Below are 24,562 nucleotides of genomic sequence, written 5' to 3'. Positions count from 1 at the left end.
TATATATATATATATATATATATATATATATATATATATATATATATATATATATATATATATATATATATGAACTGCACAGGTTTATTTGGTAGTCTGGTCCTAGCCTCGTCACTACTTCGCCAAGGTTAGGCTAGACACTTACCAGCACATGGTATCGGTTGTGCTGATACTACACTCTACACTGTGTGTAGATCCAGGAGCAGCTTTCGGACAATAGTTGGAGTGATTCCTTTAGTCCACCCAGAGACCCAAGGTAGACCTGCAGGCGTCCGCAGGCCCTGGCGTCTCCCTCTATCTCTATTTCCTGTTTCATTTCCTTTTGTTCAGAAACAGTGTATTGTATTTCTTCAGACCTTGTATATAGTAACTCTTAGACAGTCTGTGACACCAGGTTTTGGGGTATTTGAGGTTTTAAAAGTTGTAATAGATGTAGCCTTAAGATATATAATTGTTGACTTCCGCTTATTTATTTAAAATTTCGTTTTTATCATATTATCGACTTGTGTTTATTAAAAGGAAGAAAAAAAATGAAAGTGTAGCAATTAGTTAAGGATTGGCTTGCCTAGCTCCCATTAGTATGCACCATCACGACTCCCGATGGTGGGAAATCCGGGTCGTGACAGGATGAATACCGGAAACTTATTTTGATAAAAATGTTGGAAATATACGTGAAGGTTGAAGACATTCACAATAATAAGGTTGTGTAAAGTAGGGATAGCCCTCAATCGTCGGGTGATTATTCTGGAGCAGTTTTAGCCGAACAGGTTCCAGCTGAAAGAGTGTAGCCGGATCTAAACTTATTTCCACCGGCGAACGATTAATGAGGAAATAATTTTTCTCCTACTTTACATAATCCACAAGACGACTAGTAAACTTCAATTTTCCTTTGTGTTACGATGTTTATTTTTGTTGTATTGAATTTGTATTATCCCTCATATATTCCACAGAGGGTACCGTCTAGATATGAATTTTACAAGTTATGAACCCACGTCCAGTTGGAAAATGCGTAGTTTTGGTGTGTTAGATCACGGTGGTTCATCCGGGAGTCATAACCAACAGGATAATATCCATCATAGAATGTCAACACATTACAACGTGCAAGTCAAGTGATATAGCTATATTTAAAGTATTTATCAATTTGAGTAGCTTATTATTTTGTTATTTGTGCAGTGAAAAATGAGCATCTTGATGATCATATCCTCACTCAGTTGCCCATAGACGATGTATTTACTCGGGATTTGGCAGATGTGCAGAGTCATGAAAATAATAGTGATTATGACAACAATGTTGTCATGACCCTAAATCCAGACTCGGTCGTGATGGAGCCTCTCGTGAAGACAAGGCCAACCGACACACTCCCAATTCAATTTAAGAAATTAAAATAATACAAATTAAGTCTTTAACATAATAATAATTCCAAAATAAGGTAAAACAATACAATTGCGGAATAGACATAGCCCGACATCGGGGTGTCACCAGTCATGAGCATCTACTAACCGATTTAAAAACAGGAAGGGTCTACATAGTCTATTACAGAACTAAAACAAGAGAAAATAAGATAGAGGAAGAAGCACTGGGTTGCGAACGCCAAGCAACTACCTAGTGAATCTCCGAATCTGCCTGAGCTGGAAGAATCAACATTCGCTAGCGGGACCTGAAGCGCCTAAATCTGCACACAGGGTGCAGGGAATAAAGTGAGTACTCCAACTCGGTGAGTAATAGTAATAAATGAAGGCTAAGCGATAAGAAATCACGTAAGAGCACATCAACATGCTATAAAGAAACAGTATAAAACCGGTAAAAAATAATGAAACAGTGAAAACATATAAAGACACCTTAGTTCAGAAGAAGCTTCTTTAAAACACATTTTTAACAATTAAACAATTAAATGAAAAGCAGCTAGAACAGATAAACACAAAAAATCCGCCCATCGGGCACAATGTTAACAAAATCCACCCCTCGGGCAATATCATGGAACAACACCAGCCCCTCGGGCTATATCTCATATCACAATGGGTACCCGCGCTCACTGGGGGTGTACAGACTCCAGGAGGGGCCCCTTATGGCCCAAGCGCAAATCAAGCCATCTCGTGGCATAATCAATAGGCTCCCGGCCTCATCTCAAGCCACCTCGTGGCGTACAACTCAGGCCCTCGGCCTCATAATCATAAATCAATGTATCCTCACAACACAGGCCCTCGGCCTTACTCAGTCAGAATCTCATAAGCCACTCGGACAACAGTAAAACATGATGCTCATCCTAAATTATCATTTAAAATATCATTTAATGTATTAAAATAGAGTAAACATGGTTGAGTTATGAAAACAGTAGAATATAGCATGACTGATTACAAGTATAAAGTCAAAACAATGAGAAAATATCAGTAAAGATCCCCTAAGAGTCCAAATAGTTGGCACGAGGCCCAAATATGCCATTCCGCCCAAAACATGATGATAGCAAACAGTTTTCCAACAAATACGCAATAAAACAGTCATTCGGGACGGACTAAGTCACAATCCCCAACGGTGCATGACCTCACGCTCGTCATCTAGTATGTGCGTCCCCTCAATATAGCACAACGATCTGTAATCTGGGGTTTCATACCCTCAGGACAACATTTACAATCATTACTCACCTCGATTCGGTCCAAACTCTAGCCCGCGATGCCTTTGCCCTCTCAAATCGACCTTTGGATGCTCTAAATCTAACCAAAATCAGTACATAACCATTAAAATATGCTAAGGGAACAAAGCCCACTCAAAAATATCCAATTTACATCAAAAATCCCGAAATTGCTCAAACCCGGCCCCCGGGCCCACGTCTCGGAACCCGATAAAAATCACATCAATAGAATCCTCATCCTCTCACGAGTTTACCCATATCAATATCATCAAAATCCGACCTCAATTGCACACTCAAATCCCCAAAAGTATTCTCAAACTTTTCTTCCATTTTCCCCCAATTTCCACTCTAATTTCTCAAATTAAATGATGAAATTCAAGACTAAATTATGGAATTAAACCAAATATGAGTGAAGAATACTTACCCCAATTGCTCCACTGAAAATCCTATTAAATTTCACCTTCTCCCGAGATCTCCAATGGCTTTTATGATATTGGACTTAAACCCTCGATTTTTAAATATAAACTATCTGCCCAGATTTTTCTTCATCGCGAACGTGACATCTCCCTCGCATTCGCGAAGCACACAGCTTCACTGACCGGAATTCCTTCTACGTGAACGCGAGAACCCACTCGCGAACGCGATGCACAGCTGACTCAACTCTTCGTGAACGCGACCTCTACTACGCGAACGCGTAGAACAATCGCCTTGGGGACCCAGCTATTCCTCTTCCTCTATGCAAACCCGACATAAGCCTCACGAACGCGGTGGCCATTGACCTCACCCCTTCGCGATCGCGGAACCATCTTCGCGAACGCGAAGGCCAACTCCACAGCCTCACACCCTAACCCTTCACGAATGCGGGACATGCATCGCGAACGCGAAGGCCAAAAACGTGCAACACCAACAACAGTAATTCTGCAATTTCCACCAACATGAAACGATCCGTTTAACCATCCGAAACTCACCCGAGGCCCTCGGGACCTCAACCAAACATGACAACATATACCATAACCTCATTCAAACTTATTCCAACCTTTGGAACGCTCAAATAACATTAAAACACCAAAATCATATCGGATTCAAGCCTAAGAATTCCAAGAACTTCCAAATTTCGCTTTCTATCAAAAAGTCTACCAAACCTCGTCCGAATGACATGAAATTTTGCACACACATCACAAATGACACAACGGACCTACTCCAATTTTCGGAATTCCATTCCGACCCATATATCAAAATCTCACCTATCAACCGGAAACACCAAAATCTCAATTTTGCCAATTCAAGCCAAAACCTTCCGCGGACCGCCAAAACACATTCTGACCATGCTCCTAAGTCTCAAATTACCTAACAGAGCTAACCAAATCATAAAAATTCCAATCCGAGGTCATCTACTAACAAGTCAAATCTTGCTCAAACCTTTTAAATTTTAAACATCAAACTGAGAACTGTTTCTTCCAAATTCATTCTAATTACCCTGAAAACCAAAACCAACGATTTACATAAGTCATAATACATCACACAGGGCTAGTCATGCCCGAGAACTGGCGAGCAAAGTGCAAAAGCTCAAAACGACCGGTCGGGTCGTTACATCCTCCCCCACTTAAACATACGTTCGTCCTCGAACGTGCCCAAAGTTGCTCTAAAAGCCAACCAATCGCTGAATAACCTTACCATGCACATACCTGGGGGTGATCCCACATCACCCTATCTCATATAGGTCCGATAACATAATGTAACTGAAATTTCACAATCCAACCTAGCTCATAAACCTTAGAACCATATTTCCACTTCTGAAATCATCCACAAGATCAAAATCTCACATCTCTACTTTGAATAATCCCGAACAAGCTGTAATAACTAATACCCGCAACCTCAGGTGCAATTACATGATATACCACATAACTCAAACACTTGTAATGATAACTTCTAATCACAACAGTTGCACACAACAACCGAATACCGATAGTAAACCTCTTATCAACTAAAGTCTCATTCCAACACTTTCATATATTGTCAATGATAAATTAAACACGTAGAAAGTCAATAACCATTCCTCAGATCAACCATTCATGAAACCCTTCCTCTTTTGACAAGGACTCTAGTTAATTTCTGAGCCGAACATTGATATTATCCTTCCAACATACAAAAACTGAATCCGTTTGTATTCATTTTAGATCCCGACAATCTCATCTAATCCAACACAACTACTCTGGTGACACGACACATCAATACAATCTAAAGCCACAACTCGTGAAACCCGCGCATCAATAAGCAATAATCCGAACGTACTCAAATCATAAAAAATGACTCAAAGGAGAGAGATGTACCGCAAGCTCACCAGTACCACCACACACAATGTTGAGAACCCATCACACCTCGTAGAAACAAAGCACACGAATATAACCGGAAGGGTCATACCTCCACATAACTTCGCTACAATGCGCGACCCTATCCAAACACTAGTCCACATGAAACACCTCAAGTCACTATGCTCAAAATCGACAACCACGTGCAACTTGATGTCTAGAACCAAAGCAAATCATCATACCCACGGTGAAGCAATGACATAATGCCACACAAACTCGAAAGGACACAGCCGATACACCATCCACCGAGTAATACCTAATACTCTTCCCCCTCAAACTCCATTGAGAGACCCTAATAAAACCGCACCACATGTGCCTATAACCAACAAGTTCCAATGCCTCGCAACACGTAAAGGTAACTTATAGATCTCTCCAGGTCACTAATAAGCTCAACAATAATCGAATCAACACATCCCTCAATAATACAACTCGGAGTCAACCAAGCCGACTCAAGTTGGAACTCACATCCACATTGTCCTGCCAATGAACCCCTTATTAAGGAATCCCTGAAGTTGTTCCTTCAATTCTTTTAACTTCGCCGGTGCCATACGATGCGGTGCCCGACACCAAATCAATACCAAAATCAACAACCCTGTCCGGTGACATTCCCGACAGCAGGATACATATCCGGAAAACCCCTCATCACCGGAACTGAATCTATGGTAGGAGTCTGTACACTGATATCCATCACGAAGGCCAAATAGGAAAGACAACCCTTCCCAGCCATCCGCTGGGTCTTCAAAAATGAAACCACCCTACTGAGAACATAATCCGTCGAACTTCGCCACTCAATCCGTAGCATCCACGGTGTTGCCAACGCCACTACCTTAGCACAACAGTCCAAAATAACATGACATAGAGACAACCAGTCTATACCCAATATCACCTCCAAAACCTAACATACCAAGCAACAAAGATCCACTCGGGTCTCCAAACCTCCCATAGTTAACACACAAGACCGATATATGCGGTCCACAACCATGAACTAACCTGTCTATGAGAACTCCTAGTCTCCAACTCCATATAGCACATGAATCACCATATCCGATCCCAACTCCGCTGTTCGAATATACAACACACCTATAATACCCAATCATCCCACGAGAGGTACTACTATAATTCTTCTGTGCCACCAAGCAAACTCAAATATTAGCAGTCGATCCATCAAGAGAGTGCCGCAATACTAATGATGTATCCTCAACTCAAACACATCGCCCTTTCTAAAATGTATACCCTCCTCAAGCCACACCAATCCGTGATCTCATTTATCTAGTCAACTGAAACTGTCCATGCTGTCTAAGAATTTGCGACCTTCCTTTCAAATCTTAACCGTGACCTTACACATGCAAATCTCAATACTACACAACATATCACACATACCATATCATCCTAGGATACACATGAGAACTTTATACCCCTTGCAGGCTACAAGTAGCTACGTACTCAACTAGCTAAGGACTTTTCATTGATCCCATCTAGAAGAAAATCACTACACATCCCATGCTCCTCACACTCGTAGAAAATACGCATCTCTAATTGTGGTAGAGACCATCAAGAACTCTCCGAATTCCATTTAAACAAAACTAAACCGTCAGGACTGAATCCTTCTAACTCAACCAAGCTACGCAGGCTACTAAAACCCAAGAGCATTGTCATGAAACACTTGTGTAAACTCACTACCTCATAAACATCCAAAGAACTAATCATATCCTTACCATGCCGATCCGGCCTACTACCAAGCTATCCCATCTATCCGAGTTTCCTTTTGATTTACCTTCAACTTGATACTCCTTTTTGCTATAACACCACAATTCCTCAACCTAGACTCACCACACAAGACCCAAGCATAAAACTACACCATCTAAGGCTCATAAGTCGCTGAGTACTCTCTTAAATATTCCCAAAAGCACCACGTTCAAAATACCTACCCCGAAGAGACTTCCTGCAAATCCAAAGTCATTACCTTCACCTTTCTGATACTGCTATATAGAATCTCCTAATGATATAGAAATACCACGAGTCTTGACACCCTCCAATGCAAACCTCAGTTTCTAGCCAAACATACAACCAGAAAATCTCTGATTATTACATGTAAAATCTTGAACCCACTAGAACCATTCTCGAGAGTCATCCACTCTACTGAAACCTCAATTAAACTGATCAAATGAATCGAACAACCTGTGCCTCATTAGCACTCCGACACCGCAGGATGTAACCTCACCTACAACCAAGCAACTTCCTGCTCTATGCACCGCATATCCTTTACCAATAACCACTCAAGACATTTCGTGATTCTCATACACCTATGAAGCATAATAAAACCTTTGTCAAAATTTTCCTTTACTCGAGCCATCCTCGGTCTCAATCTCCGTAAGCCATAACTGATTCACCAGCACGCCTCAAACTGGAACCAACATAGCACATAATTGTGCAATCAACTAATCAATAGCAGACTCCCCCACTTGGCTCGAAGCCATTGGTCAAAACACACACAATAACTCATAACGCATATACTCTATTGCTGCCATAATACCATAGTGAGATTAAACTCAATCCTTTATAAGCTCGTGAAACACAGACCATCTAGTATTTTAAATCTTCTGCAAATCTCGCATTCACTCTCGTAACAGTTAAACCCACTCTCTAAGGCGACCCAAATTCAAATTGCAACATATATATTTTCCTGGTAACAGAGATCTTCCAATAAACGACATAAAGGATTACGGAAACTTCAGAACAATCCGCAGGAGATAACCCACATGCTTCGCCTCAACTAATATCTCTTTATATCCTTCCACCATCATAGACATTACGCAGTCACTTGATCTTCCTGAGTCTGAACTCATATCACAACTTGAAATCCACTTCACTCCCCCAACTAAAAAACATGAAAAGATTCTTCACACATCCATAACTCGAGCATCTATTAGTTCCTCTATTTTTCAGCAGACCCTTCTCGTCGCTTCCAAATCATATGAATATATCTCGCAGTCATAACAGACTCATCGCAAAGCCATCCAGCCAGCACTTCTACTAATAGGGACACTACCGAACATATAAGTTCAAAAACATATGCTCACACAATCAAAGAATAACAAGCCATCGATGCACATCTGATATTGAGTGCTCATGCACACATACGAACGTGTGGAAGGAATCCAAAGAGTTACATTCCAAGCTGAATCAAAGACGCACGATAAGAATTCAAGAATGCGAAGTTTTTCCTAAAGGTTCTGCAGCCTCTCGAGGATAAGTACAGAAGTCTCCGTACTGATCCGCGAGACTCTACTAAAACTGCTCATGACTCGTAAGACCTAGGTAACCTAGGCTCTAATACCAACTTGTCACGACCCTAAACCCAAACCCGATCGTGATGACGCCTCTCGTGAAGACAAGGCCATCCGACACACTCCCAATTCATTTTAAGCAATTAAAATAATACAAATTAAGTCTTTAACATAATAATAATCCCAAAATAAGGTGAGACAATACAATTGCGGAATAAACATAGCCGGACATCGGGGTGTCACTAGTCATGAGCATCTACTAATCAATTTAAAAACAGGAAGGGTCTACATAGTCTATTACAGAACTAAAATAAGAGAAAATAAGATAGAGGGAGAAGCACTAGGCTTAGAACGCCGAGTAGCTACCTAGTGAATCTCCGAATCCGCCTGAGCTGGAAGAATCAACACTCGCTAGGGGGACCTGAAGCGCTTGAATCTGCACACAGGGTGTAGGGAGTAAAGTGAGTACTCCAACTCAGTGAGTAATAATAATAAATGAAGGCTGAACGATAAGAAATCACGTAAGAGCACATCAATATGCTATAAAGAAGCAGTATAAAACCAGTAAAAAGCAATGAAACAGTGAAAACATATAAAGACACCTTAGTTCAGAAGAATCTTCTTTAAAACACCTTTTTAACAGTTAAATAATTAAATGAAAAGCAGCTAGAACAAATAAACACATAAAATCCACCCCTCAGGCATAATGTCAACAAAACCCGCCTCTCGGGAAATATCATGGAACAACACCAGCCCCTCGGACTGAAGTTATGAAAACAGTATATATAGCATGACTGAGTACAAGTATAAACTCAAAACAGTGAGGAAATATCAGTAAAGATCCCCTAAGGGTCCAAATAGTTGGCACGATGCCTAAATATGACATTCCGCCCAAAACATAATGATAGCAAACAATTTTCCATCAAATACTCAATAAAACAGTCATTCGGGACGGACTAAGTTACAATCCCCAATGGTGCACGACCCTACGCTCGTCATCTAGCATGTGCGTCACCGCAATGTAGCACAACGATCTGTAATCCGGGGTTTCATACCCTCAGGACAACATTTACAATCATTACTCACCTCGATCCAGTTTAAACTCTAGACTGCGATGCCTTTGCCCTCTCGAATCGACCTCCGGATGCTCCAAATCTAATCAAAATCAGTACATAATCATTAAAATATGCTAAGGGAACAAAGCCCACTCGCAAATATCCAATTTACATCAAAAATCCCGAAATTGCTCAAACCCGGCCCCCAGGCCCACGTCTCGGAACCCGATAAAAATCACATTAATAGAATCTTTATCCTCTCACGAGTCTACCCATATCAAATTTATCAAAATCCGACCTCAATTGCCCATTCAAATCCCCAAAAGAATTCTCAAACTTTTCTTCCATTTTTCCCCAATTTCCACTCTAATTTCTCAAATTAAATGATGAAATTCAAGACTAAATTATGGAATTAAACCAAATATGAGTGAAGAATACTTACCCCAATTGCTCCACTGAAAATTCCCTCAAATTTCACCTTCTCCCGAGCTCGCCAATGGCTTTTATGATATTGGACATAAACCCTCGATTTTTAAATATAAACTGTTTGCCCAGATTTTTCTTCATCGCGAACGTGATATCTCCCTCGCGTTCGCAAAGCACACTGCTTCACTGACCGGAATTTCTTCTACGCAAACGCGAGAACCCACTCACGAACGTCATGCATAGCTGACTCAACTCTTCCCAAACACGACCTCTACTACGCGAACGCGTAGAACAATCGCCTTAGGGACCCAGCTACACGAATGAGGCATAAGCCTCACGAACGTGGTGGCCATTGACCTCACCCCTTCGCGATCGCGGAACCATCTTCGTGAACGTGAAGGCCAACTCCACAGCCTCACACCCTAATCCTTTGCGAATGCGGGACATGTATCGCGAACATGAAGGTCAAAAACCTGCAACACGAACAGCAGTAATTCTGCAATTTCCACCAACATGAAACGATACGTTTAACCACCCGAAACTCCCCCGAGGCCCTAGAGACCTCAACCAAACATTTCAACATATCCCATAACCTTATTCAAACTTGTTCCAACCTTTGGAACTCTCAAAACACCAAAATCACGTCAGATTCAAGCTTAAGAATTCCAAGAACTTCCAAATTCCGCTTTCGATCAAAAAATTTACCAAATCTCGTCCGAATGACCTAACATTTTGCACATACATCACAAATGACATTACGGACCTAGTCCAACTTCCAAAATTCCATTCCGACCCCTATATCAAAATCTCACCTATCAACCGAAAAACGCCAAAATCTCAATTTAGCCAATTCAAGCCTAAACCTTCTGCGGACCTCCAAAACACATTCCAACCACGCTTTTAAGTCCCAAATCACCTAACAGAGCTAACCAAATCATAAAAATTCCAATCTGAGGTCATCTACTAACAAGTCAAATCTTGGTCAAACCTTTCAAATTTTAAGCTTCAAATTGAAAACTGTTTCTTCCAAATTCTTTCTGATTACCCTGGAAACCAAAACCGACGATTTACATAAGTCATGATACATCACACGGGGCTAGTCATGCCTAATAACTGGAGAGCAAAGTGCAAAAGCTCAAAACGACCGATCGGGTCTTTACAAATGCCGACAAATCTGGATATGGCACACCTTTCCCTGACGAGGGTGATGATGAGGAGGAAGAGAATGCCGAACCTGAGATGACAAGGGAGCATGCTCCACCTCCCATTAGACCAAGAGTGTACGAGTCCCACTTTCTGTTTCATTCAAGGCACATTCCCTACCTTGATCATTTGCCAAGTATGCCGGATATGGATGCCCTCACAAGGGATCTTGATGAAATTCGCACAACAATGTGGGATGAGACTAAACCAATGGTGCTGGCAAAGGTCATGTTTTTTCCTGACAAAGCTCGCCTAACTAGGGCTGCAAAAATGTACAGCGTAAGAGAGTGTCGTGAGATGATAGTATGGGAGTTAAGTCTGAATGTATACAAGGTTGTTTGCCATAGATGGTTTATGGGTTGTTATTGGATACTAAGTGCAAGCAAAAAGGAAACAGGGTTCTGGAAAGTTGGTAAATATATTGGCACCCTCAACTGTGAAATGGACACATTCAATGGCAATCACTTCAACTTGGATGTTGACTTGATTTCTCTTCAACTCATTCCACACATTGAAGTGTCCATAAGGTACAAGATCAAAAACTGTATTACATCCATCCACCAGGAATATGGGTGTAGTATTACCAAAAGAAAGGTATATCTCGGGCACAAACGTGCATTTGAAATTGATTATGGTGACTGGGATAAGTCATTTGCATCTCTAGCGAGGTATATGGCCGCATTGAAACACTTTAACTCCGGGACTGTTATTGAATGGAAGCTTGAGCGGAGTGTAGAATTACCGGAATATATATTCAGATACGTGTTCTGGGCATTTAAACCAGCAATTGATGGTTTTGTGCATTGTCGTCCGGTAATTTTCATAGACGGTACTCATGTCTATGAAAAGTATGATATTAAGTTGTTGATCGCAGTTGCAGTAGATGGCAATGGACAAATATTTCCACTAGACTTTGCCATCTGTGCCAATGCGATGCACAACTGACTCAACTCTTCGCGAACGCGTTCTCTACTATGCGAACACATAGAACAATTGCCTTGGGGACCCAGCTATTTCTCTTCCTCTACGCGAACGAGGCATAAGCCTTGCGAATGCGGTGGCCATTGACCTCACCCTTTCGCGATCGCGGAACCATCTTCGCGAACACGAAGGCCAACTCCACAGCCTCACACCCTAATCCTTCGCGAATGTAGGACATGTATCGCGAACACGAAGGTCAAAAACTTGCAACACCAACAGCAGTAATTCTGCAATTTCCACCAACATGAAACGATACGTTTAACCACCCAAAACTCACCCGAGGCCCTCGGGACCTCAACCAAACATGCCAACATATCCCATAACCTCATTCAAACTTGTTCCAACCTTCAAAACTCTCAAAACAACATCAAAACACCAAAATCACATCGGATTCAAGCCTAAGAATTCCAAGAACTTCCAAATTCCGCTTTCGATCAAAAAGTCTACCAAATCTCATCCGAATGACCTGAAATTTTGCACACACATCACAAATGACACAACGGACCTACTCCAAATTCCAGAATTCCATTCCAACCCCTATATCAAAATCTCACCTATCATCCAGAAAATGCCAAAATCTCAATTTTGCCAATTCAAGCCCAAACCTTCTGCGGACCTCCAAAACACATTCTGACCACGCTTTTAAGTCCCAAATCACCTAATGGAGCTAACCAAATCATAAAAATTTCAATCCGAGGTCATCTACTAACAAGTCAAATCTTGGTCAAACCTTTCAAATTTTAAGCTTCACACTGAGAACTGTTTCTTCCAAATTCTTTCTGATTACCCTGGAAACCAAAACCGACGACAGGTCGGGTCGTTACAAATGCCGACGAGTCTGGATATGGCACACCCTTCCCTGACGAGGGTGATGATAAGGAGGAAGAGAATGCCGAACCTAAACCGACAAGGGAGCATGCTCCACCTCCCATTAGAATAAGAGTGTACGAGTCCCACTTGCCGTTTCATTCAAGGCATATTCCCTACCTTGATCATTTGCCAAGTATGCCAGATGTGGATGCCCTCACAAGGGATCTTGACAAAATTCAGACAACAATGTGGGATGAGTCTAAACCAATGGTGCTGGCAAAGGTCATGCTTTTTCCTGACAAAGCTCGCCTAACCAGGGCTGCAAAAATGTACAGCATAAGAGAGTGTCGTGAGATGATAGTATGGGAGTCAAGTTTGAATGTATACAAGGTTGTTTGCTGTAAATGGTTTTCGGGTTGTCATTGGATACTGTGTGCGAGCAAGAAGGAAAAAGGGTTCTGGAGAGTGGGTAAATATATTGGCACCCACAACTGTGAAATGCACACATTCAATGGGAATCACTTCAACTTGGATGTTGACTTGATTTCTCTTCAGCTCATTCCACACATTGAAGCGTCCATAAGGTACAAGATCAAAAAGTGTATTACATCCATCCACCAGGAATGTGGGTGTACTATTACCAAAAGAAAGGCATATCTCGGGCGCAAACGTGCATTTGAAATTGATTATGGTGACTGGGATAAGTCATTTGCATCTCTACCGAGGTACATGGCCGCATTGAAACACTTTAACCCCATGTCTGTTGTTGAATGGAAGCTTGAGCGGAGTTTAGAATTACCAAAATATATATTCAAATACGTGTTCTGCACATTTAAACCAACAATTGATGGTTTTGTGCATTGCCGTCCGGTAATTTCCAAAGACGGTACTCATGTCTATGGAAAGTATGATATTAAGTTGTTGATCGCAGTTGTAGTAGATGCCAATGGAGAAATATTTCCACTAGCCTTTGCCATCTGTGCCAATGAAAGCCAAGAGACGTGGATGCTATTTTTGAACCACTTGAAGCAACACGTTGTCAAACAAACACAAACTGGCCTGAGGCGCATCCCATCCCGCCCGGATACGCTATTAGGATAATCCTCATCACGTTGCCTCTTTATCGCAGGATGCGCTGTAGCATGATTGTGAGTAGTGCTGGTAGGAATGGTAGAAGGGGATATCGGTCCATCAGCAACCTACAGAAGAATAAATCAGCTCAGTATATAAAAATATATATTAGTAATGTACGTGTTAAGTCAACAAAATTTTAAATTATTTTACCATGGTCTCGTCGGTCTTCTGAATATAAGCATCTCGTATCCTGCTCAACATCGCACAAAGTGGCCTCCGTAACGGGCTAGGATGAAGCCTTAATAAGAAAATTATAATGTTATTTATGGCGAATCAATGAGATAAAAACAAATGTAAATTTAATAGTAATACAAACATACCTACGTCTGTGAAAGATCCCCAGCACCCGTCGACGATAAGCCATAACTCAGTCGGCGCCCACCATCCATATCTTTGGTCGACCGATCCTCAGCAGTGGTCGCTAGGCCTGAAAAGTACTTCTCCCAATCATCTCCGGTAATGCTCATGACCGTGATCAACAATGGATCTGACGGGGTCACCTGCGATGCTGTTGGAGTGAACGACAACTGAAGGCTGAATGACGGCATGCTGCAGTGATGCTCGTCTGGCTGATGGAGGTCACCCAGCAGATCACCTCCAACATCCTCAATAGGTGCCTCAACGCCCCCTTGCTGGGGACCACCTCCTTGTCGGCCCCCACGACCCCATGGGACAGCCCTGCCTCGTGGGGTATCCCTGCCTCATGGGAAAACCCTACCTCGTGCTCCCCTACCTCGATGGTACTGCTCTGGAACCACATAATCAGGGACGTGCACTAAGCGATCATTCTCTCGGGCTCGTTGTAGTGTCCGGGCAACTAGATTTGTAACCTGCTGGCCATACTCGTGCAAAATGGTCGCTCCCTCACCGGCATGCTGATGCATCTACAGTCCCAACCAGTGGAATAAATGTAGGCCAATAGCCTACACAACATGTAAAATATAAACTACGGAACGCTAGGTGATAGTTATAAGTAAGAATACCAAATAACATACCAGTGCCTCGTGCCTCCCGACGTATGGGACGTATCGACCGCCAGCTCGATGAATGGTATTCCCAATGAAAAGTCGGGTAATGCCGCGGTACCATCCCATATAATCATGCCCAATATCCGGCCGACTCGGTAAATGGGGCAGAATCAGGTCAAATCACCGGTCCCAAGTAAATATTTGCTCATGTAGCCATGCCAAATATTCGGCGTCCACTTTGGTACGATCATCCCGCTGGTAATGTGTGGTTTGTCAGGTGGGCAGTGTTGATACTATGACGACCAGGCCAGTCATCTCATGAGTTACCGCTCTGTTTTTCCCATTTCTGCTTCTTATTGCTTTGTCTATCGGTTCTATATGTGATCGGGTTGGTTGGCTCGGATGTTGACTTATGTCTTAAAGGGCTCGGATGTGAGTTCCGATGGTTCGGATATTTTCGGGAGGTGATTTGGGACTTAGGAGCATGATCGGAATGTGTTTTGGAGGCCCGGAGTAGATTTAGTCTTGAATTTGCGAAATTAGATTTTTGGCGTTTTCTGTTTAATAGGTGAGATTTTGATATAGGGGTTGGAATGGAATTCCGAGAGATGAAGTAGTTCCGTTGGGTCATTTGTGATGTGTGTGCAAAATTTCAGGTCATTCGGATATGGTTTGGTTGGATTTTTGATCAAAAGTGTAATTTAGAAGATTTTGAATTCTTAGGCTTGAATCCGATGCGAATTTGGTGTTTTGATTTTTTTTAGCATTCCGAAGATTGGAGAAAGTTTGAATGATATTATGGGATATGTTGGCATGTTTGGTTGAGGTCCCGGGGGCCTCGGGTGAGTTTCGGGTGGTCAATTAGACCATTTCATGTTGTTGAGAATTGCAGAAATTGCTAATAAGTGTTGCAGAGAAATGGACTTCACATTCGCGAGTAGGCCCTCGCGTTCGCGAAGGGTTAGTTGAGGAGGCAGATGATTTAGCCTTCGCATTCGCAAGGAAGGCTCCGCATTCGCAAAGGGCTGTAATCAGGTGCATCGCGTTCGCGAGGTGGAGTCGCATTCGCATAGAGGGAATTGAACAACTGTTTTTCAAGGTATTTTGTTCATCGCGTTCGCGAGAGAGGGAGCACGATCGCGAAGGGTCAAGCTGAGGAGCCATCGCGTTCGCGAGTGGCTGGTCGAGTTCGCGTAGAGGATTTTTCTAGTCAAAATTGGTTTGTGCAATGCCTCGCGTTCGCGAAGAAGAAATTAAGGCCTGGGCAGAATGTTTAAATAGTCATCTTGTCCGCGATTTTTGGGGTTTATTTCCACCATGTTTGAGAAATTTTGGAGCTTTTTGAAGAGGATTGAAGAGGGATTCAAGGGGAAACGCTTGGAGGTAAGGTTCATGGACTTAATACTCTATTCTAATGTGAATTCTACCTAATTAATCATGGAAACTAAGCCTAAAATTGAAGAACTAGAGCTTGAAATTGGAGACCTAGAATTTGGGATTTGAGGGGTCGTTTGTGATTGGATTTTGATGCTTTTGGTATGAATGAACTCGGGGAGTGATAAGGAGTCCACTGATGTAAATTTTATCGGTATCTGATACGTGGGCCCGGGTGTCGGGTTTGGCCAATTTCGGGATTTATGTTGTAATTTGATTTCTTTCGAGTAGGCTTTGTTCCCTCAGCATATTTTGATAGTTTTGCACTGAATTTTGTTAGATTTGGAGCATCTGGAGGCTGATTCGAGGGGCAAAGGCATCGCGAGCTAGAGATTTGGACCGGGTAGAGGTGAGTAATGATTGTAAATATTGTTCTGAGGGTATGAAACCCCGGATTGCACATCGTTGTGCTATATTGAGGTGGCTCACATGCTAGATGACGAGCGTGGGGTTGTACATTGTTGGGTATTGTGACTTAGTCCATCTTGAATGATTGTTTTACCGCATATTTGACTGAAAGCTATTTGTTATCATCATGTTTTGGGCTGAATGTCATATTTGGGCCTCATGCCCACTATTTGAACCCTTAGGGGATTTTTATTGATATTTCCTCACTGTTTTGACTTTATACTGGAACTCAGTCATGCTATATTCTACTGTTTTCATAACTCAGTCATGTTTACTCTGCTTTATCACTTAAATGAGATTTTAAATGATATTTTGGACTGATCACCACGTTTTACTATTGCCCGAGTAGCTTGTGAGATTCTAACTGAGTTAGGCTAAGGGCCTATGTTGTAAGGAAACACTGATTATGATTATGAGGCTGAGGGCCTGAGATTTGTACGTCGCGAGGTGGCTTGTTGATATGAGGCCGAGAGCCTAGTGATGATGCCACAAGATGACTTGATATTGCGCTTGGGCCATAAGGGGCTCCTTCAGGAGTCGGCACACCCCCAGTGAGCGCGGGTACCCATTGAGATGTGAGATATAACCCAAGGGCTGGTTATTATTCCATGTGTTGCCCGAGGGGCTGATTCTGTTGGTATTGTGCCCGAGGGGCGTTTCTTTATGTGTTTACCTTTTCTAGTTGGCGTCTTTTACTTGCTTAACTGTTTTAAAAGGGATTTTAAGAAGCTTAAACTAAACTAAAGTAACGTTGCATAATTTCACTGTTTCATGACTTTTATTAGCTTTTACTGCTTCCTTATAGCCTGTGATGTGCCTTACGTGATTTCTTACTTCTCAGTCTTTATTTATGATTATTACTCATTGAGTTGGAGTACTCACTTTACTCCCTGCACCCTGTGTGTCGATTTAGGTGTTGTTGATCTTGCTTACGAGGGTTAAGAGATCCCGGCAAATTTCGGAGTTCACGAGGTAGCTGCTCGGCATTCGCAACCCCGTGCTTCTCCCCCTTTATCTCGTTTCCTTTCTCTTGTTAGTGATTCTTTAATAGCTTGATAGACTCTTCAGACTTGTAGTACATTGTTAGATGCTCATGACTAGTGACACCCCGATGTCGGGCTGTATTCGTTTTAATTTTGCAAATTATACTGTTCACTGCTTATTTTGGGATTTTATCATGTTTAAGACTAATTACTTATTATTTTAATTGCTTAAAATGAAGTGAGAATGTGTCGGCTGGCCTTGTCTTCACGAGAGGAACCATCACGATCGGGTCCGAGTTTAGGGTCGTGACAAGTTGGTATCAGAGCCTAGGTTACATAGGTCTCATGAGTCATGAGCAGGTTTAGTAGAGTCTCCCGGATCGGTACGGAGATGTCTGTATTTATCCTCTAGTTGTGGCTACTAGAGGCCGAGGGCGCGGTCGTGGTCGTGATAGGGGCAGGGGTGTGGCCTGCACAGTAGCTAGGGCATCACAGTTGCAGATTAGTGAGGCCCGTTTCTATGCACTTCTAGCTAGACTGGATGCTATTGTTTCCGATGCTGTTATTACAAGTATTGTCTCAGTCTGCCACAAAGATGCTTTTGTATTATTTGATCCTGATTCCACTTTTTCTTATGTGTCATCATAATTTGCTCGTTATTTGGATATGCCTCATGAGTCTCTTGTTTCACCTGTTCATATATCTACTTTGTTGGGAGATAATGTTGTTGTAGACAGTGTGTACCGGTCATGTGTAATGACTATTGGGGGCCTGGAGACCCGAGGGATCTGTTGTTATTATGTATGGTAGACTTCGATATTATTTTGGGCATGGATTGGCTATCTCCGTGTCATGCTACTGTCATGCTAAGACAGTCATATTGGTTATACCGGGTGTGCCACAGATTGAGTGGCGAGGTTTGACTAATTATGTTCCCAGTAGAGTGATCTCATTCCTGAAGGCCCAACATATAGTTGGGAAGGGTTGTCTTTCGTATCTAGCCTTTGTGAGGGATATCGGTGCAGAAATTCCCAGTATTGATTCTGTTCCAATTGTGAGGGATTTTCCCAATGTGTTTTCTGCATACCTGTCAGGCATGCCATCGGATAGGGATATTAACTTTGGTATTGACCTGGTACTGGGCACTCAGCCCATTTCTATTCCGTCGTATCGTATAGCACCAGCGGAGTTGAAGGAGTTAAAGGAGCAGTTTTAGGAACTCCTTGATAAGGGGTTCATTCGATCTAGTGTGTCACCTTGGGGTGCGCCGGTTCTATTTGTGAAGAAGAAGGATGACACTATGAGGATGTGCATTGATAGGCAGTTGAACAAAGTAACAGTTAAGAACAAGTAGCCTTTGCCTCGCATTGATGATTTATTCGACTAACTTCAGGGAGCGAGAGTGTTCTCCAAGATTGATCTCCGTTCAGGTTATCACCAGTTGAAAATCAGGGACTCAGATATTCTTAAAACAGCTTTTAGAACCCGATATGGTCATTATGATATCTTGGTGATGTCTTTTGGGCTGACTAATGCCCCAACAACATTCTTGCATTTGATGAATAGTGTGTTCCGGCCTTATCTCGACTCATTTGTCATAGTCTTCATTGATGATATTCTGGTATATTTGCATAGTCAGGAGGAGCACACAGAGCATTTGAGAGTTGTGTTGTAGAGATTGAGGGAGGAGAAGCTTTATGCAAAATTCTCCAAGTGTGAGTTTGGCTCAATTCAGTGGCTTTCATGGGGCACGGGGTGTCCAGCGAGTGTATTCAGGTTGATCCGAAGAAGATAAAGGTAGTTTAGAGTTGGCCCAGACCGTCCTCAGCCACAAAGATTCGTAGCTTTCTTTGTTTGGCAGGCTTCTATCGCCGGTTTGTTCATGGGTTCTCATCCATTGCATCGCCCTTGACCAAGTTGACTCAAAAGGGTGCTTCATTTGCATGGTCGGGAGAGCTTTCAGAAGCTTAAGACAGCCTTGACTACAGCCCCAGTGTTAGTTTTGCCATCAGCTTCAGGTTCATATACAGTGTATTATGATACTTCAAGGGTTGGTATTAGGTCTGTATTAATACAGGAGGGTAGAGTTATTGCTTATGCTTCTCGTCAGTTGAAGCACCATGAGAAGAACTACCCCGTTCATGATTTGGAGTTGGCTGCCATTGTGCACGCGTTGAAGATTTGGAGGCATTACTTGTATGGTGTGTCTTGTGAGGTGTTTACTGATCATCGTAGCCTCCAGCACTTGTCCAAGCAGAAGGATCTTAATTTGAGGCAGCGGAGGTGGTTGGAGTTGCTAAAGGATTATGATATTACTATATTGTATCATCCGGGGAAGGCCAATGTGGTGGCCTATGCTTTGAGCCAAAAGGTGGTGAGTATGGGAAGTTTGGCATATATTCCAGTTGGGGTGAGACCTCTTGCAGTTGATGTTCAGGCCTTGGCCAATCGGTTCGTGAGGTCAAATATTTTAGAGCCCAGTTGGGTATTAGCTTGTGTGGTTTCTCGGTCTTCCTTATATGATCGCATCAGAGAGCGCCAGTATGATGATTTGCATTTGCTTGTCCTTAAGGATAGAGTTCAGCACGATGATGCCAGAGATGTGACTATTGGTGATGATAGGGTGTTAAGGATGCAGGGCCGGATATGTATGCCCAATGTGGATGGGCTTCGGGAGTTGATTCTGGAGGAGGCCCATGACTCAAAATATTCCATTCATCCGGGTGCCGCGAAGATGTATCAGGATTTGAGGCAGCATTATTGGTGGAGAAGAATGAAGAAGGATATTGTGGGATTTGTAGCTCGGTGTCTCAACTGTTAGCAGGTGAAATATGAGCATCTGAGACCTGGTGGCTTGCTTCAGCGGATGGATATTCCAGAGTGGAAGTGGGAGCAGATCACCATAGACTTTGTAGTTGGGCTCACACGGACTTTGAAGAAGTTCGATGCTATTTGGGTGATTGTGGATCGGTTGACCAAGTATGTGCACATCATTCCTGTGTGTACTACCTATTCTTCAGAGCGGTTGGCAGAGATCTATATCCGAGAGATTGTTCATTTGCATGGTGTCCCAGTTTCCATCATCTCAGATAGGGGCACTCAGTTTACTTCAGAGTTTTGGAGGTCGGTGCAGCGAGAGTTGGGTACTCAGGTTGAGTTGAGCACAGCTTTTCACCCTCAGACGGACGGGCAGTCCGAGTGCACTATTTAGATATTGGAGGACATGTTGCATGCTTGTGTCATTGATTTCGGAGGGTCATGGGATCAGTTTCTACCACTTGCAGAGTTTGCTTATAACAACAGCTACTAGTCGAGTATTCAGATGGCTCCATATGAGGCTTTGTATGGGAGGCGGTGTAGATCTCCAGTTGGTTGGTTTGATCCAGGTGAGGCTAGGCTATTGGGGACTGACTTGGTGTAGGATGCTTTAGAGAAGGTGAAGGTAATTCAGGAGAGGCTTCGTACAGCACAGTCGAGACAAAAGAGTTATGCTGTATTTCAGCACGGTTCAGTTGGATGATGATTTGACTTATGATGTGGAGCCAGCAGCTGACTTATGATGTGGAGCCAGCAGCTATCTTGGAGTGTCAGGTTCGAAAGTTGAGATCAAAGGATATAACTTCAGTGAAAGTGCAGTGGAGAGGTTGGCCCGTGGAGGAGGCTACTAGGAGACCGAGAGAGAGATGTGGAGCAGATGTCCTCACCTATTTGAGGCTTCAGGTATGTTTCTTGACTCGTTCAAGGACGAACATTTGTTTAAGAGGGGGAGGATGTGACAACCCATCTAGTCGTCTCATGAGTTACCGCTCTGTTTTCCCCATTTCTGCTTTTTATTGCTTTGTCTATTGGTTCTATATGTGATCGGGTTGGTTGTCTCGGGTTCGAAAAGGATTTGGTAAGGCTTGAGACACTTAGTCTCTTTTGAGGAAGCTTAAGTTGAAAAAGTTAAGTGGATGTTGACTTATATGTTAAAGGGCTCGGATATGAGTTCTGATGGTTCGAATAACTTTGGGAGGTGATTTGGGACTTAGGAGCGTGATCGGAATGTGTTTTGGAGGTCCGGAGTAGATTTAGGATTGAATTGACAAAATTGGATTTTTGGCATTTTTCGGTTGATAGGTGAGATTTTGATATAAGAGTTGTAATGGAATTCCGAGAGTTGCAATAGTTCCGTTGTGTCATTTGGGATGTGTGTGCAAAATTTTCGGTCATTCGGACGTGGTTTGGTTGGGTTTTTTTATCAAAATCGTAATTTAGAAGATTTTGAAATTCTTAGGCTTGAATCCGATGCGAATTTGGTGTTTTGATGTTGTTTTGAGCGTTCTGAAGATTGGAGCAAGTTTGAATGATGTTATATATGTTGGCATGTTTGGTTGAGTTCATGGGGGCCTCAGGTGAGTTTCAGGTGGTCAATCGGACCATTTCATGTTGTTGAGAATTGCAAAAAATTGCTGATCAGTGTTGCAGAGAAATGGCCTTCGCGTTCGCGAGTAGGTTCGCGTTCGCGAAGAGTTAGTTGAGGAGGCAGATGATTTAGCCTTCGCGTTCGCGAGAAAGGATCCGTGTTCGCAAAGGGATGGAATGAGGGGCATCGCGTTCGCGAGGTGGAGTCGAGTTCACATAGAGGGAATTGAGCAGCTGGGTTTCAAGGTATTTTGTTCATCACGTTCGCGAGAGAGGGAGCGCGACCGCGAAGGGTCAAGCTGAGGAGCCATCGTGTTCGCGGCTGGTTGCGTTCGCGTAGAGGATTTTTCTGGTCAAAGTATGTTTGTTCTTCGCGAACGCGAGGCGTTGACCGCATTCGCGAAGAAGAAATTGAGGCATGGGCAGAATGTTTAAATAGTCATCTTGTCCGCGATTTTGGGGTTTATTTCCACCATTTTGAGCGATTTTGGACCTTTTTGAAGAGCATTGAAGAGGGATTCAAGGGGAAACTCTTGGAGGTAAGATTCATGGACTTAATACTCGATTCTAAAGTGAATTCTACCTAATTAATCATGGAAATTAAACCTAAAATTGAAGAACTAGGGCTTGAAATTGGAAACCTAGAATTTGGGATTTGAGGGGTCGTTTGTGATTGGATTTTGATGCTTTTGGTATGAATGAACTCGGGGAGTGATAAGGAGTCTATTGATGTAAATTTTATCAGAATCCGAGACGTGGGCCCGGGAGTCGGGTTTGGCCAATTTTGGGATTTGTGTTGTAATTTAATTTCTTTCGAGTGGGCTTTGTTCCTTTAGCATATTTTGATGGTTTTGCACTGATTTTTGTTAGATTTGGAGCATCCAAAGGCCGATTCGAGGGGCAAAGGCATCGCAAGCTAGAGATTAGGATTAGGTAGAGGTGAGTAATGATTGTAAATATTTTCTTGAGGGTATGAAACCCCGAATTGCACATCGTTGTGCTATATTGAGGTGGCGCACACCCTAGATGACGAGCGTGAGGTCGTGCACTGTTAGGGATTGTGACGTAGTCCATCCCGAATGATTGTTTTACCGCATATTTGACTGAAAGCTATTTGCTATCATCATGTTTTGGGGTGAATGCCATATTTGGGCCTCATGCCAACTATTTGAACCCTTAGGGGATTTTTATTGATATTTCCTTACTGTTTTGACTTTATACTTGAACTGAGTCATGCTATATTCTACTGTTTTCATAACTCAGTCATGTTTACTCTGCTTTAACACATAAATGAGATTTTAAATGATATTTTGGGCTGAGCACCATGTTTTACTGTTGCCCGAGTAGCTTATGAGATTCTAACTGAGTTAGGTCGAGGGCCTGAGATTTGTACGCCGCGAGGTGGCTTGTTGATATGAGGCCGAGAGCCTAGTGATGATGCCACGAGTTGGCTTGATATTGCGCTTGGGCTGTAAGGGGCTCCTCCACGAGTCTGCACACCCCTAGTGAGCACGGGTACCCATTGTGATGTGAGATATATCCCGAGGGGCTGGTTATTGTTCCATGTGTTGCCCGAGGGGCTGATTCTGTTGGTATTGTGCCCGAGGGGCATTTCTTTATGTATTTACCTTTTCTAGTTACGTGTCTTTTACTTGTTTAACTGTTTAAAAAGGGATTTTAAGAAGTTTAAACTAAACTAAAGTGACTTTGCATAATTTCACTGTTTCATGACTTTTACTGGCTTTTACTGCTTTCTTATAGCCTGTGATGTTTACGTGATTTTTTACTTCTCAGTTTTTATTTATGATTATTACTCACTGAGTTGGAGTACTCACTTTACTCCCTGCACCCGGTGTTCAGATTCAGGCGCTGCTGATCCTGCTTGCGAGGGTTGAGAGCTCCCGGTAGGGTTCGGAGTTCACGAGATAGCTGCTCTCCGTTCGCAGCCCCGTGCTTCTCCCCCTTTATCTCATTTCCTTTCTCTTGTTAGTGATTCTGTAATAGCTTGATAGACTCTTCATACTTGTAGTACATTGTTTGATGCTCATGACTAGTGACACCCAATGTCGGGCTGTGTTGGTTTTAATTCCGCAAATTGTACTGTTCACTGCTTATTTTGGAATTTTATCATGTTTAAGACTAATTACTTATTATTTAATTGCTTAAAATAAAGTGGGAATGTTTCGGCTGGCCTTGTCTTCACGAGAGGCGCCATCATGACCGGGTCCGAGTTTAGGGTCGTGACAGATACGAGCTGTGAACTGCCAAATTGGCGAAATACCCGCTTGGTGGCATGATGCTCCACTATATCAAGGCAGATCAATGGGACGGAAGAGCCCCACATAAGCCGGCCGGCCGAGCAATAACTGGGCAAGCCAGCTATCAATGCGTCGATGTATGACGTCCAGATGAACTATTAAGTAAGAACAGAAAACATCAGTATACGCAACTTGTATTTGAATCTATGACAAGTA

General features: G+C 42.7%; 1 protein-coding gene across 3 annotated transcripts in view; it reads right to left on the bottom strand.

The window, feature by feature from the left end:
• Positions 1–1,394: 1,394 nt before the first annotated feature.
• LOC104244967 (uncharacterized) overlaps positions 1,395–24,562 on the bottom strand; it is a 51,127-nt gene continuing 27,959 nt past the window's right edge. Inside the window, exons 9-12 of one of the 3 annotated variants that reach the window (XM_070147540.1) lie at positions 14,887–24,501; positions 14,212–14,814; positions 14,042–14,129; positions 13,360–13,956 (exon numbers count right to left, since the gene is read on the bottom strand). In XM_070147540.1, coding sequence (XP_070003641.1) covers positions 13,654–13,956; positions 14,042–14,129; positions 14,212–14,255 — 435 coding nt within the window. In that variant the 5' untranslated portion in view covers positions 14,256–14,814; positions 14,887–24,501 and the 3' untranslated portion in view covers positions 13,360–13,653. Of the gene's footprint in view, positions 1,673–8,482; positions 8,719–13,359; positions 13,957–14,041; positions 14,130–14,211; positions 14,815–14,886; positions 24,502–24,562 lie in introns of those variants that run through there. The other 2 variants (XR_011400237.1, XR_715635.2) reach the window with 2 other exon arrangements.

The sequence above is a fragment of the Nicotiana sylvestris genome, chromosome 6, assembly GCF_000393655.2.
Source record: "Nicotiana sylvestris chromosome 6, ASM39365v2, whole genome shotgun sequence".
In the NCBI taxonomy this organism is placed as follows: domain Eukaryota; kingdom Viridiplantae; phylum Streptophyta; class Magnoliopsida; order Solanales; family Solanaceae; genus Nicotiana; species Nicotiana sylvestris.
The sequence above is the reverse complement of the archived record's forward strand: the minus strand, read 5'-3'. Positions and strand labels throughout refer to the sequence as shown.